The 15240-nt window shown below is 35.0% G+C and overlaps 1 protein-coding gene across 1 annotated transcript; it reads left to right on the top strand.

The window, feature by feature from the left end:
- Window positions 1–14196: 14196 nt before the first annotated feature.
- Window positions 14197–14652, top strand: LOC141499817 (small ribosomal subunit protein uS8-like). The gene has a single exon (XM_074202576.1). The coding sequence runs from the start codon at window positions 14221–14223 to the stop codon at window positions 14611–14613; it is 393 nt and encodes a 130-aa protein (XP_074058677.1). The 5' UTR covers window positions 14197–14220; the 3' UTR covers window positions 14614–14652.
- The last annotated feature ends 588 nt before the right edge of the window (window positions 14653–15240 follow it).

The following is a 15240-nucleotide window of genomic DNA, read 5'->3' as shown; positions in this document are numbered from 1 at the left end:
CTTTGAACACATACTGAAATATACTCCTAATTCAATTTCTTCAATCTATCAACTTGACCAAAAGGTTAAGAGACAGAATCCACAAATTTTTAGAATATAAATTCCATGAGGGAATGGACTATCTTTGTTTTTGTTTTGTATTCCCATAATTTATCACTTTGTGTAGCATATAGGATATGCTTGATCATGCCTCTTCTTAGCATGCAGCTGGAATAAAAATAATTATATATTGTTTTTATCGTTTTAGAAATATTTTCATATTTTGAAATAGCTAGGTAGTTCAATGGGTAGAGTGATGGGCTTGGAGCTGGTTAACTTGAGTGTACATTCAGTTGCAGACAATTGCTTTTTGACTCTGAGCAAGTCACTAAAACTTCTGTTTGACTCAAGTTTCCTCAACTAAAGTAGATAATTATAGGATCTACCTCATTGTGCTGTTGTGAGGATCAAAGGAAAATTATTTGTGAAAAACCTTTAAAATGGTACCTGGAGCATAGTAAGGACTATTTAAATACCCCCCCCCCTTTATTAAAAGGCCACGTAGTATATTAGATAGAGAGCTGACCTTGAAGCCTTAAAGACTTGATTTCACACAGACAGTGTGACTTTGTACAAGTCTTTTGAATGATCTTGGTAACTAAGGTAACAGGTATTGAAATGCAGAAGGACTGCTGACAATGGATTGATAGGCAAAGTTTACTCACTCCAAAATTCTTTATACCAGTGAAATCACAAGTTTTGTCTTCTTTCTTTTCTTGATTGAATATAAAACTATTTAAGCATTCCACATGTACTTTCATGCACGGGATCAAATTGATTTTTATGACATTATAATGAATGATAAAAAAGGTCAAACAACACAAGTTTAATTTTTTGTAGCAAAGTGCAAAATGGTATAATTGCTATATTGTTTATCATAGAAGTAAGAGCAATAAGGAATCTTTGAGGTTACTTAAACTACTCCCTTATTTTGCAGATAAATAAACTAGGTCCCAGGGAAAATAAAATAGTGATTTGCTCAAGATCAAATAGATTGTAGTAAGTGGCAGAGCTACTTTGATTCCAAGATTGATTATTCCCTTACACAAAATCACCTCAATTGTAGGACAGGCATGGAATAAGCCCTCCAAATGCCTGAGCATTATAATGAAATGATTTGCAGAACTATGTAATAACAAATGATACTGAAAAGCAATAAAACATTAAGGAACTTTAAGGGAAAAAAAATTATCTTACAAACAGTATCCTTTACAATTCACACAAAGATTTTTTTCACTATGCATTATTACTAGCTGCCTTTTACTAGTTTTGTGTGATATTGTCCAGATTATTAAATAGGATATAATTTTATTACATACCCAGGTGTGCATATGAGGCTTTCTGAGTCTCTGTTTCCATCTCCATAAAATTGGGTTTATGCTCATGCCACTCCTCTCATGGGGCCACTGTGAGAAAAGTCTTTAAAGGAATAAGGTGTTATAGAAATGTGAAGCTATGTGAATAATAAATAAGATAATATTAGAAATGTGAAATGCAAGTTATAAATGTTGGATCCAGACCTTTTGACCATTTCCTGTGATGTTTTTCACCATTTTTTTTCTCACCTGCAGATAACATTTCTCATCTTATTAACAGTATTACATTGTCTGTTTCTATACTTAATTTTTAGTAGGTACAACAATTTCGATTGTGGTTGAAGTTATGGAAATAACGGAATGGAAAATTAAATGACAAAACATTTTAAAAGAGCAACTCGATTTTAATTGTATCTGTAATTAAAATGAGACAATTCAGATTCCAAAGGGCCAAAGAGATTTTATAGGAAGATGTATACAAGTACTTTTGATTGAAAATTTGACTGAAGACAACTCAAGAGACTAATCAGAACAGAAAACACAACTCCTGGATGAAAGAAAATGAAATGCTTTTAAAACAATTCTAATCAAAGGACTAGACATTCTGTAAAAGGATATTGAGGGGCAGAGATATAGTAGCTAAATATTGTTTAACAAAGGAATGAATTTTATCTCCTGTGTGCTGAACCCTGTGTTAAGTGCTACAAAAGATAGGAACTTTAACTAAGAGAAAATCCTTGCCCTCATGGATATCACCATAGAAACTATAAAATATATAATACAAATTGTAATGGATCTCTGGCACATGTGTTCAATAAATCAGCTTGCTTGCAATTTTTTCCAGCTATATAGACTGCTTCTGAGAGAAAATGTAGAACATTTGTAGATGTTCCATAATTGGGTTTTTGGTCTACTAGTTAAGAGGAGCATTTTTTAATTGGCTGTGCAGCCACAACTAGAGGCATCTTCAGAAAAATTGTGTCAGCTTAAGCCCAATTTCTTTGCATCATATGCTACAGGGGAATTTTGTTGATTCCTTTACTGATGGTTTCTGGTGAGAGACAATGCTATAAGGGAGAGGTCTTGGGGCTTTCTCTCTGAAATCTTTGCCTAGGCATTTATTTTCTTCCAATTTTGGTGAGGGGATTGCAGATTCCATACTGGGAGTTTCAGAAAGACAGACAGTCCCACTGTTATTGTGGTATTCCAGCATCTGGTATTGCAGTCAGCATCTCTACCCAGGGGTGAAAGTTTTGCTCTTTGCCAAGTGAAGGTACCTTTAAGTCACAGCTCAAGGTAAGTGAAGAGAGGGCTCATTAGGCTATCATGTTTCATTTGTGTTTGAGCCTGGCAGAACAAATGATATGTAGGAAGTGGTCCCAGAAGTCAAGAAATGGGATTTTTTGAAAATTTAAATAATCTTTAAAAAAGTGTTATCAAGGCCTTAAAAAATAAACACTTTTATTATTAATGTAGATAGACAGAGGAGCATAATTTTTCACAAGACTCCTGCTAACCCCTTCCTTTTTTCCCCTCTTGCCCACCTTTGCCCCCCAGCTCAGGGTCCAGCCTCGCCTGACTAGAGAGACCCAGGTCGGGGCGGCTTTCCTTGGTGCGGGGCAGGACTAGGGCTGTGGCCTCGGCCTTGAGGACAAAGAGCCCCGTGAAGCCGATGGGCAAGAGCACCCCCGCAGCCGGCTCTGGGCCAGGGCGCCCAACAGGCCCAGAGAAGAGGGCCGGTGGGCAGCTAGGTCTGCCAGCTCTGGGGAAGCGAAGGGAGGCTCGCTGGGGCGGGGGTCGGGAGCCCTTGACCGACGTCTTGACCTCTCCCTCCCCCCTGCCGTACTTTCCCCTGCACACCATGCAGGGGTCCTCTGCAGTTAAGGGCTGGGCGGCCACATGGTTGCCGAATGCAAAGTCAAGTCCCATGGATGCACAGGCAATTAAATGGAGTCCCCAGCCAGTCCCTACTGGTCCATACTTTTTTAAGAAAGATTTTATTTTGAATTTTACAATTTTCCCCCTAATCTTCCTTCCCACCCCCCACAGAAGGCAGTCTGTTAGTCTCTACATTGTTTCCATGGTGTGCAGTGATCTAAGTTGATTGTGATGAGAGAGAAATCATATCCTTAGGGAAGAAAAGTAAAGTATAAGAGATGGCAAAATTACATAGTAAGATAACGGGTTTTGTTCCCCTAAATTAAAGGTAAATAGTTTTTAGTCTTTCATCAAACTCTATGGTTCTTTCTCTGGATACAGACGGTATTCTCCATCTCAGACAGCCCTAAATTGTCCCTAGTTGTTGCACTGATGGAATGAGCAAGTTCATCAAGGATGATCATCCTGGTCCATACTTTTAATTTTTTTAGTTTTTGCAAGGCAGTGGGGTTAAGTGGCTTGCCCAAGGCCACACAGCTAGGTAATTATTAAGGGTCTGAGGTCGCATTTGAACTCAGGTACTCCTGACTCCAGGGCCGGTGCTCTATCCACTGAACCACCCAGCTGCCCCCTATACTTTTAATTTCATCCGCCATAAAATCTCCATGGCTTTCTTAAGTCTAAAACATCAGCAAGCAATAAGGCAAGCCCTGACATTTTACATTTGCTGATTTCTGAGGTGTAAGTGCTAACACTAAAAAAATTTAACAATTGATTCCAATGAATGGGTTCAAGCTGGCTCCAGCTCATCTCTTGCTTAGACAACATTAGATTACGGGCAATATATCCTATTAATAATGACAAATAATACAAAGACATAAATCAATTTCAGCAGTATGAAAAAAATATCAGCCTCTAACCTGTCTCTAACCTGACTCCTCCAAAAACTTGGGACCACAATCCAACCATCTACTCCTCTCATGGTGGTAGTTTTAAGTATCTTGGGAATTCCTACGACATCTTCTCCATGGAATAAGAGTTAAATTCATTTCTCTTAGAATATCTCTTTAGACTCTCTTGAAGATAATAGTTAGCCTTGTCTCCTCAGGAAATAAATTGTGTTATTCCTTTCTCAAAGTGTCACATAAATTTCATCAAATGAATCTCTCATAACTTTTTTCTCAGTTAATGTGTTTTTTTCAGAAAAATATTCTCTCTATAATGACAGTAATGATCCCACTAACTGTCTCACACTTTCTTTGAAAAATTTGAATTCAAAATGATGATATTTCTTGACTACAGTAAAGGTTTACAAAGCCTCTATGAGAGGAACTATATTAACTGGAGTTCATTGTCCTTGAACTCTTTGGGGGTATTTGTCCAATAGTGGGACTATTAGGTGAAAGATTAGAAAGAGTTTTGTGGTTTTTCTTACATACATTCAAATTTATTTCCAAAACAGCTGGACCTAGGCACAATTCCAAGAATAATATATTAATGTTTTTGATATATTACTATCCCCTCCAACCTTAGCTTTAAATGATTATTTGTAAATATGTATAAAGTTAAACATAAATTTGTTCAAATATGGACTTAAGGTAATATAAATTTTAAGTGGAAAGAATCTCAGAGATAAGTCCCCCTAATTTTACTGTTGAGAAATTTGAATTTCTTGAGGTTGTGGCTTTCTCAATTTCAAGAACTTGTTTGATTCTAAAATCAACCCTGTGAAATATGCAAAGAAGTCACTGTTGTTACTTTTGATTTTATATTGTTCAGTAATTTCAGTTGCATTTGTCATTTTCTTCTCCAGTTTATTTTTTTTTTTTGCAGATGAAACTGAGGCAAACATGGTTAAATGACTCACCAAGAAACACACAAATTTGAAGTCAGAGTGGTGAGTCTTCCTGACTCCAGGTCCAGCCATTTGGCTTTCACATCTTGATTTCATAGATAAGAAAATGGAGCATCAAAGGTGAGTGACTTGTCAAAAATCATGTGGATTAGTAAATTGTTAAGCTTGGTCTTTTTTTATTATACTACACAGCCTCTTTAATTTAAATCCTTCCTACCCTGACACCCCCACACCCCAATTAAGAAGACTAGGGACATATGAAAGGAATTCAGATGGAAACAAATTCTAGAAGGTAGCTATGGAAAGAATATTAAGAGCAGGGTTGATGACTCTGTATTAATATTTTAATGAAAAGCACCTTATATGTACAAGATTCAGCCCTCTTCTTAGTTCCCTTCCCAGTTTGGAATTACAATTAAAACACCATTCTGTTCCTGGAGTCCAAAACCAAATGATCCTTCTTGTTTCTGAATAAGTATCACTTCTAGGTTTAGTTACTCTCTCCTCAGTCCACTTTGATTGAATCTTTTTTTTCAGAATTATGTAGTGTGGGGTCCAGATTTGTTAATACAAACAAAAGAAACTGAGTCAGAACCCTGAACCAAAAGCACTTTATTAGAGCATCCATGACTACCTCTAATGAAAATGAAGTAGACATCAGATCTTCTTCATGGTTCCAAATTTCCCTTTCCTTCAAAAGGGACTGCATAAAATGCAGGCTTCCATTGGTTGATAAATGAGATAATGAGCAGATCTTGATAGACCTATCTTGATCACTAAAACTGATGACTTAGTCTGGACTGAGAAATAGATGTTAAAACATCCACATGGGCTGATGGAGCAGTATACAGGCAAACAGTGTCACTTGTTGGCCAAGTACTCATGACCAGAATCCCATATTAGGTAGCAGAGGACTTGTTGAAGGATGGAGGGGCAACATAAATAGCTAGGGGACTTACCATGCCACTGAATCACCTCCACCTTACTGGACTTGGGCACCATAAAATGCAAAAACAAGGGTGAAAGTTCTCTACTTTAGCTTTCTATGATTAAGCAAGTAAACTTACAATTTGCAGTTCACAACTCAGGGGCTTAATTACAGAACTTTCAATTATTACCCCTTTGGAATTGACAAACTGATAATAATTAGGAATAAAATAGGGGTCCTACCAATCATCTATCACAATAATGAGCTACCAGGTGACATTATTTGTTCCTTTATCCTCAACAAGATTGGTTCCTTCTGAAGGACTAGGAACTTTTCTTGTCTTGGGTGAATTATGTGGGGCAATTCCAGATAGACCCCATTCTTTGACTGTATATCTTTGTGTGACCTAAACTGGAAAAAAAAAAAGAATCTTTGTGAATTTTCTTGGATTTTCTGATCAGGACTTAGTCTACTTCATTTTCTAAATCTGAGCATAAAAATTGGAGAGGGTGGGTGGGGGAAGGAGAAAGAACCCTGTTTATTTTTTTTCTATCTACACTATTATCTTGGCTCTGGCTCTTATTGACATTATTCTTCATTGTCATATAACAGAAAGGAGACTAGCTATAAAATAGCGTTTTCTTCTCTTCAGCAGTAAAAAAAGAACATCCTGGTGGAGCATTTGAACATTTTATTTTTTCACTTCTTATTTTGGCATTACTTTTTCTCTTGTCACTTCAACTCAGAGTCTTTTGACATCAGTCTCTTTTTGTTTCTTTTTGGTTTTGGAATTGCTTCTTGTTTCATCTCTCATTATCCCAGTCAGCTTTATCTTTTCAAAAGAATCTGAAGAGAAATTTTACATTTTCTCAGTCTCTACTCATTCCCTCCCCCACACCCCCAGATTCTTTTTTTCCCCTAGCAAATAGCTTAAAAAACCAAAATCATATTGCAGGGTATTTTTGTTTGTTCAAGGGGCAACTCATTTCTCATGAGCAATGAAGAAAGATAGGCATGTTTTTTTCTTGTCTCATATAATATAGACATTAGTTGGTCTTTCATTCCTCAGATAAAGGAATAAATTGTAAAGAAAAATGTTATAGATTACAACTGATCTCTCAATAAAATTCAATTTCACTATTATGTCTCAAGCTTACTTGGGCACTTGGCCTAAAATCAAATGAACACTTTAGGCTTACTCCTTCTCTCTATGGCAGTCACAGCTCTATTTATAAAAGCTTACTTTTTTTTTTTTTTGGTTGAACTATTTCAAGAGTAAAGTATGGGGTTTTTTAAGCTTACATCTTGGAAGGCAGGGGAAAATTCTTTATAATGCCTTTCCAAGGCAGAAAAAGTGCACAAAAAATGAGTTATGCTAGTAGAATATAATGCATGGAATTATAGTAAATTGGGTTTTTAAAACATCCCAATTAATTGGGAAGAAAACATTATTTTAAAAAAGTTATAAATCAGGAATCTATTACTTCCTGTGACATTACATGTGAGGACTGAATCAGATTCTTATTCTGTTTAATTATTTGCACCATATTAATCATCTGAGCTTTGTGTTATTCCCTACTTAACTTCATACTGGCTGTAATGGTTTTGACTAAACTCCTGAACCCACTATGTAGAAGCGTAAGTAAAGGAGTTATCAAAATGATGATATAGATTCCTTCACTCAGAGGGAAAGGAATTTATATTGTCATTTTGATAACTCCTTTAATCAGAGGGGGTGATTAGCATACCTATGGGAGCTGGAGTACAAGTTTGGACTTAAAAAAATAATAAGAAAACTGACAGTGATAAAGTTTGGGGACAGAAGGAGAAAATCTCCTGTAGACTTTCAACCTTCTGTTAAAAGGAAGCAACTATGATGGGGAGAAGGCAAGGGGGTCTGGAATAGATTGAGACTTGTAGCTGTCATCATTCCTTAGAAATTGGTTTTGAAACAGTAAAGGTTAACTAATCTGCTGCCATTCCTGGTATCTCTAACTGTAAACATTGCTACATGCATTTTTTTTAGGTTTTTGCAAGGCAAACAGGGTTAAGTGGCTTGCCTAAGGCCACACAACTAGGTAATTATTAAGTGTCTGAGACCGGATTTGAACCCAGGTACTCCTGACTCCAAGGCTGGTGCTTTATCCACTATACCACCTAGCAGCCCCAACATGCATTTTCTATTTCTACTTCCTAATTTGTTTTGAATTAAACCTATGACCCATATTTTATGTGACTGATATATAAAATAAAAATTGCTATCATTTATATAATTTATATTTTTCAATGATCCTCATATCAATTCTATGAAATAAATTTTATTATTATCCCCATTTCACAGATGAAGAAATTGAGAGATGTTAAATATCTGAAGCAGTATTCAAACTGGAGTCTTCCTGATACCAAGGTCAACATTTAGTCACCTGTTTGTTGATTAATTTCCTTTCCAGTTTGTTGATTAATTGAGGGATGCTCTGTGATACACAGAGCAGAGGAAGAACATTCCCTATCAGACTGTAGGGAGGTAAAAGAAATTTTTTCCTTTTCACATCTTCTCCATAAATCTGACTATGGACTGAATCGAATGAGAAAGCTCTCTAATAGAGACATTCCCAATAAGATCGGGGTGAAACAAGGATACACATTATTACCACTACTATTCAATATTGTATTAGAAATGTTAGTTTTCAGCAATAAAAAAGAAAAAGAAACTGAAGGAATTAGAATTGGGAAGGAAGAGACAAAACTCTCACTCTTCATTGATGATATGATGGTATACCTAGAGAATCCCAAAAAATCATCTAAAAATAATTAGCAACTTTAGCAAAGTCTCAGGATATAAAACAAACCCTCATAAATCCTCAGCATTTCTATATATATGACTAACAAGATACAGCAGAAAGAGCTAGAAAGAGAGATCCCAGTCAAAGTAACCTCTGACAATATAAAATAACTGGGATTCTATCTGCCAAGGCAGACTCAAAAACTTTTTGAAAAAAATTACAAAACACTTCTCATACAAATAAAACCAGATTTAAATAACTGGGCAAACATCAACTGCTAATGGATAGGTCAAGCTAATATAATAAAAATTACAATTCTACCAAAACTAAGCTACCTATTTAGTGCCCTACCAATCAAAATTCCAAAAAATTACTTTAATGAGGTAGAAAAGGTTGTAAGTAAATTCATATGGAGAAATTAAAAGTCAAGAATATCAAGGGATTGAATGAAAAAAAGTGCAAAAGAAGGTGGCTTAGCCTTACCAGATCTAAAATTATATTATAAAGTATCAGTCATCAAAACTGTCTGATATTGGCTAAGAAGTAGAGTGGTGGATCAGTGGAATAGACTAGGTGCCATAGCAGGAAATGATTACAGTAATTTGCTGTTTGATAAACTCAAAGAGTCCAGCTATTGGGATAAAAACTCTCTCTTCAATAAAAAACTGTTGGGAAACTTAGATTAGACCAACACCTCACACCCTATACCAAGATAAGATCCAAATGGATACAGGATTTAGACATAAAAAACAATATTATATGCAAACTAGAAGATCAAGGAGTAGTTTACCTGTCAGATCTATGGAAAGGGAAGCAGTTTATGGCCAAAGAAGAGATGGAGAACATCATTAAAAACAAACTAGATAATTTTGATTACATTAAATTAAAGAGCTTTTGCACAGACAAAACCACTGTAAACAAGATAAAAAGAAAAGTAGCAAATTGGGAAACAATTTTACAACTAGTATTTCTAACAAAGGACTCATTTCTAAAATATAAAGAGAACTGAGTCAAATTTTTCAAAAAACCAATCCATTCCCTGATTGACAAATGGTCAAAGGATATGCAAAGGCAGTTTACAGATGAGGAAATTAAAGTGATCCACAGTCAAATGAAAAGTTGCTCTAAATCATTACTTATTAGAGAAATGCAAATTAAAGCATCTCTGAGGTACCACTTCACACTTCCCAGACTGCCCAATATGACCAGAAAGGACAATCATCAATGCTGGAAGGGATGTGGGCAATCTGGGACACTATCACATTGTTGGTGGAGCTGTGAACTCATCCAACCTTTCTGGAGAGCAATTTGGCATTTTGCCCAAAGGGTAACAAAAATGTGCATACCCTTTGATCCATCAATGCCACTACTGGGTCTATACCCTGAAGAGATTATGAAAAAGGGTAACAGCATCACTTGTACAAAAATATTCATTAGCAGCCCTGCTTGTGGTGGCAAAGAATTGGAAATTAAGTAAATGACCTTCAATTGGGGAATGGCTTAACAAATTGCGGTATATGTATGTCATGGAGCATTATTGTTCTATTAGAAACCAGGAGGGATGGGAAATCAGGGAAATCTGGATTTGCATGAACTACTGCTGAGTGAGATGAACAGAACCAGAAAAACATTGTACACCCTAACAGCTACATGGGGGTGATGATCAATCTTGATGGACTTGCTCATTCTATCAGTGCAACAATCTGGGACAATTTTGGGCTATCTGTAATGGAGAATACCATCTGTATCCAGAGAAAGAATTGTGGAGTTTGAACAAAGATCAAAGACTATTATCTTTTATTTAGAAAAAGACCCTGTTATCTTATTATGTAATTTTTCTATCTCTTATACTTTATTTTTTTTTTCCTTAAGGATATGATTTCTCTCTAATCATATTCAACTGAGATCAGTGTATACCATGGAAACAATGTAAAGACTAACAGACTGCCTTCTATGGGGGGTGGGGGAAGGGAAGCAAGGTTGGGGGGGTTTCAATAATAATGATTTACTGTGCTTTCTGTCATTTTTATCCTTACTGTTTTGGTATAAGACCAAAATCAATATAATCTTTCTTTTAAAAAAAGCTCTCTAATAGCTGAAATAAGACAAAACACAAAACTCTGTACCATTCATCCCTAGATTAGGGATTTGTGGGTAGCAAAAGTCAAGTGTCCTAAAGTAGTGAACAATGAACCTTTTGGCTTTTGTGGTGAGAGAAGATGACAGGAAAATAACTTTTTCTTATTCACATAATAGAAAGATAAAAAAATGTGGTCTGAAAAGAATCTCATGACAACCCATGTTCCTAAGGTGGAGGCTAGTTCTTCATATAATTCTTCCAATCTTCCCTAAAAGTGCCACATACACATATAATAGCCACTAAACTAAAATAGCTGAATCTTAATTACTACAAATAATGAATTCCATGAAGTGGTCATATTATTAATATTCAAATTGTATATGAAATTAAAATTGTGTATGAAATATGGCATTTGAATCCAGGCCAATGGAAAAATACAAATGAAATTTTTAACAAATTTTATTTATTAACATAATGCATCAATAGAATATAAGAAAGATGTATTTCTGATTCAAGTTATTACAGAGTAAAAGAGTAGTTATAGAATGCAAATATTTTAAAAATGAAGAAGTAACTGAATATTATCCTTCAAGCTAAACCTTCATTGATTATGTGATTAAAACTTCATTTTCAGCCTGTAAAATATTTTAACAGTATAAATTGAACTGTCTTCTCTTTCTTTAAGCCTATGTATTTAGGCTGGTGCGTTCAGATAGCCTTTTCTATATCTTAGTCAATTTGCACACTCATAATCAACAAAATAAGTGTATTTGAATGACTGGGATGCTTTCAATGCATCCTTATTTTCCTTGCTGTATTTTTGAACATCTGTGCTAAAATAACTTGAAAATCAGTCTTTACAAACAACTGTTGTCAACCATGTTTTCTTATTTGATCATCAAAGAACTATAAATCATCAATGGTTCTAGTCTATTAAAGCACAAAGATTTCTGATTACACTGACTTATATATTCCAGTAAATTTGTTAAGGATCCTTGGGGATTTAAAATTCAGATTGATTTTTTTCTTTATTAGAACAATAATTTTAGGAAGATATTCTTTTCCAAAATAAGTCTGATTTATCCATATTAAATTTTTTTAAACCAGTCCAACCCTCTTGAGTTATTTCAACTAAATTTTAAAGCAGTTGAACTAGACAATGCTTGAAGTCAAATTTTTTCATTTACTTATCTCCTCTATTTTTCACTGCCATAAATAAGTATGAAACTTTTGTCTGAATAGCTGCTTTGCTAAAAGGAATGCATTTTTTAATCACAACTTTCAATCCATTTAGCTAAAAGAATTCTATTTCTATTGCTGTAACACTTTCGTTTTTTTTTTTACTGTACAAAATGCTGATTGAATTTTGACTTTTTCTTTTATATTTCATATTTTTATTCCATAACTGATTCAGGCATTCTGACATGTTCTATTTTAGAGTTGGATTTTTGTTCTAATGTAATCTCTTTTTTGTATGTGCTAGCAGTGTTTCCATTTGGACTCTTCTTTCTTTTGACAATTTTGTAAGAGCTCTAAAAAAATGAATGCAACTTGGGGTGGCTAGGTGCTGTAGTGGATAAAGCACCAGCCCTGGAGTCAGGAGTACCTGGATTCAAATCCAGTCTCAGACACTTAATAATTACCTAGCTGTGTGGCCTTGGGCAAGCCACTTAACCCCGTTTTCCTTGCAAAAACCTAAAAAAAATGAATACAACTGTTGGTAATATGATATACAGGAGTACATCCCATCCACACTGATGTAGCAGTGCATTTAATCTCTCAACTAGCTCATGTGGATCACATTAATTGTATTTTTATCTCTTTAAATGCAACCTGATATCATTTTATAATGATATATTGTATCATTATAATTTTTAATTATTCAGACTCACATTAATCGTGACCTACCTGTGTTGTCTTGTATTATATTCTTTTTAATTATCATATTATTCCTGTGAGTTCCCATGTAACCCATTGTGATTATTTATTTGTAAATCATTTTTACCTCAAGCATAAAAACGTTTTACTAAATCTACAATTGCTATATATTTAAAAAATATTATGTCATAAAATATCAATAGGTTTTAAATATTTCTTTAATTCAGAACATATATATGAATTTGTTTATTTTTAATTTATATGTAATTATAGCATCTGATATTTTAGAGCTGGATGAGATCATGGAGATTATGTAGGACATACAAAGGTATACTCAGCATATCATTGTCTTTGAAGAAGGTCAGTGGCAGGGCAAAGCAAGGAGAAATTTTATGGTTAAAGAACAAATTTTGGTCTTATACCAAAATAGTAAGGATGAAAATGACAGAAAGCACAATAAGTCATTGTTATTGAACCCCCCCCCCCCCCAGAAACTTTATAGCTAAATTACAAAGCTCCCAGGTCAAGGAGAAAATATTGCAAGTAGCCAGAAAGAAATACTTAAATATGGAGCCACAGTTAGGATTATACTGAATTTAGCAGCTTCTACATCGGGGCTGTCCAAAAGGTGTCCTGCAGGCCACGTGCAGCCTACAATGTGATTTCATGTGGGCCCCTGTGGGTTTACTAAATACTTTATAAATGAAGCCAAGCTACTGCAGAACTCTTACTAAAATGGCAAATCAAAATATATTTTCTATTGTTTCAATAAAAACTTTTAAGAGTAATGTTGGACAGTGCTGTTCTACATTAAAGGATCAGAAACTGTGGTATATAATATTCCAGAAGGCAAGAGAATTAGAACAATAACCGAGATTTTCCTATGCAGCAAAACTGCATAATCCTTCAGGGGGAAAATGGTCATTAAATGAAACAGAAGATTTTCACATATTCTTGATGACAATAGCTGAACAAAAAATCTGATCTTCAAATTCAAGACTCAAGAGAAGCATAAAAGAATAAAATGGAGAAAATATAAGACTGCTGTTTGCATTCCTAAATGGGAAGATGATTCTTGTTACTCATAAGAACATTTTCATTATTAGTGCACTTAGCAGGAGTATACATAGACAAAGAATACAGTATTGATGGAATAATATAAAAAAATGTGACTGCACTGAGAACAGAAGGAAGAGGTAAAATGGGGATAAATTATCTCACATGAAGAGGCATAAAAGACCTGTCCCAGTAGAAGGGAGAATTGGAAGGGGGGGCAGTGGGCATCACTTTAAACCTTATTCATTGCAGTTGACTCTAAAAGGAAATAATATAAATAGTGTGGTATAGAAGTCTGTCTTTCCCTATATCTTATAACTAGGAGTTCCCTTATAAATAAGAATTAGGAAGGAAGAAGTTTAAAAAAGTGGTGGGGGCTCTTTCCGCCATCTTGCAGCACCGCCACCATGGTGCGCATGAATGTCCTGGCAGATGCTCTCAAAAGCATCAACAATGCAGAAAAGCGAGGAAAACACCAGGTTCTCATTAGGCCGTGCTCTAAAGTAATTGTCCGGTTTTTAACTGTGATGATGAAGCATGGTTACATTGGCGAATTTGAGATCATTGATGATCATAGAGCAGGAAAAATTGTTGTGAACCTCACCGGCAGATTAAACAAGTGTAGTGTAATCAGCCCCAGATTTGATGTTCAATTGAAAGATCTGGAAAAATGGCAGAATAATCTGCTACCATCCTGTCAGTTTGGGTTCATTGTGCTTACAACCTCAGCTGGCATCATGGACCATGAGGAAGCAAGACGAAAACACACAGGAGGAAAAATCCTGGGATTTTTTTTCTAAGAGTGTAAAACATATATACAAATAAAATGCTCCAGTGTAAAAAAAAAAGTGGTGGGGGAACTGACAGAAAGAGCAGATTGGGGGAGGCAATGGTTAGAGACAAAACTTGTGAAGAAAGGGTAAAGAAAGACGAATGAATAGGAAGAAAAATAGGATGAAGGAAAATATACAGTTAATCATCATACCTGAATATGTATGGGATGAACTCACCCATAAAATGAAAGTAGGTAACAGATTAGATTAAAAACCAGAATCTTACAGTATGTTGTTTATATGAAGCACACTTGAAGCAGAGACACACACACAGAGTGAAAGTAAAAGCCTGGAATAGAATTTATTATGCTCCAGTGGAAATTAATAAAAATGCTGGAGTTAACAATTGTTATCTTAGACAAAGCAAAAGAAAAACTAGATCAGATTAAGAGATAAGGAAAGAAAACCACATCTTGATAAAAGATATAATAGAAAATGAATTAATATCAATATTAAGAATATATACATCAAGTGCCTCCAGATTCTTAAAAAAGCAAAGTTTTGTGATCTATAGCAGGAAATAATAAAAGTAAACTAAAGGAGGAATCTCAGCTTTCTCCTATCAGAATTAGATTAGCCACAGAATAAACAAGA

Source organism: Macrotis lagotis, chromosome X, assembly GCF_037893015.1.
Source record: "Macrotis lagotis isolate mMagLag1 chromosome X, bilby.v1.9.chrom.fasta, whole genome shotgun sequence".
Lineage (NCBI taxonomy): Eukaryota > Metazoa > Chordata > Mammalia > Peramelemorphia > Peramelidae > Macrotis > Macrotis lagotis.
This window is presented reverse-complemented; position numbering and strand designations above follow the sequence as displayed.

Coding starts and splice junctions, on each gene's coding strand:
- LOC141499817 (XM_074202576.1), top strand. CDS start 14,221: ATGGTGCGCATGAATGTCCTGGCAGATGCTCTCAAAAGCATCAACAAT.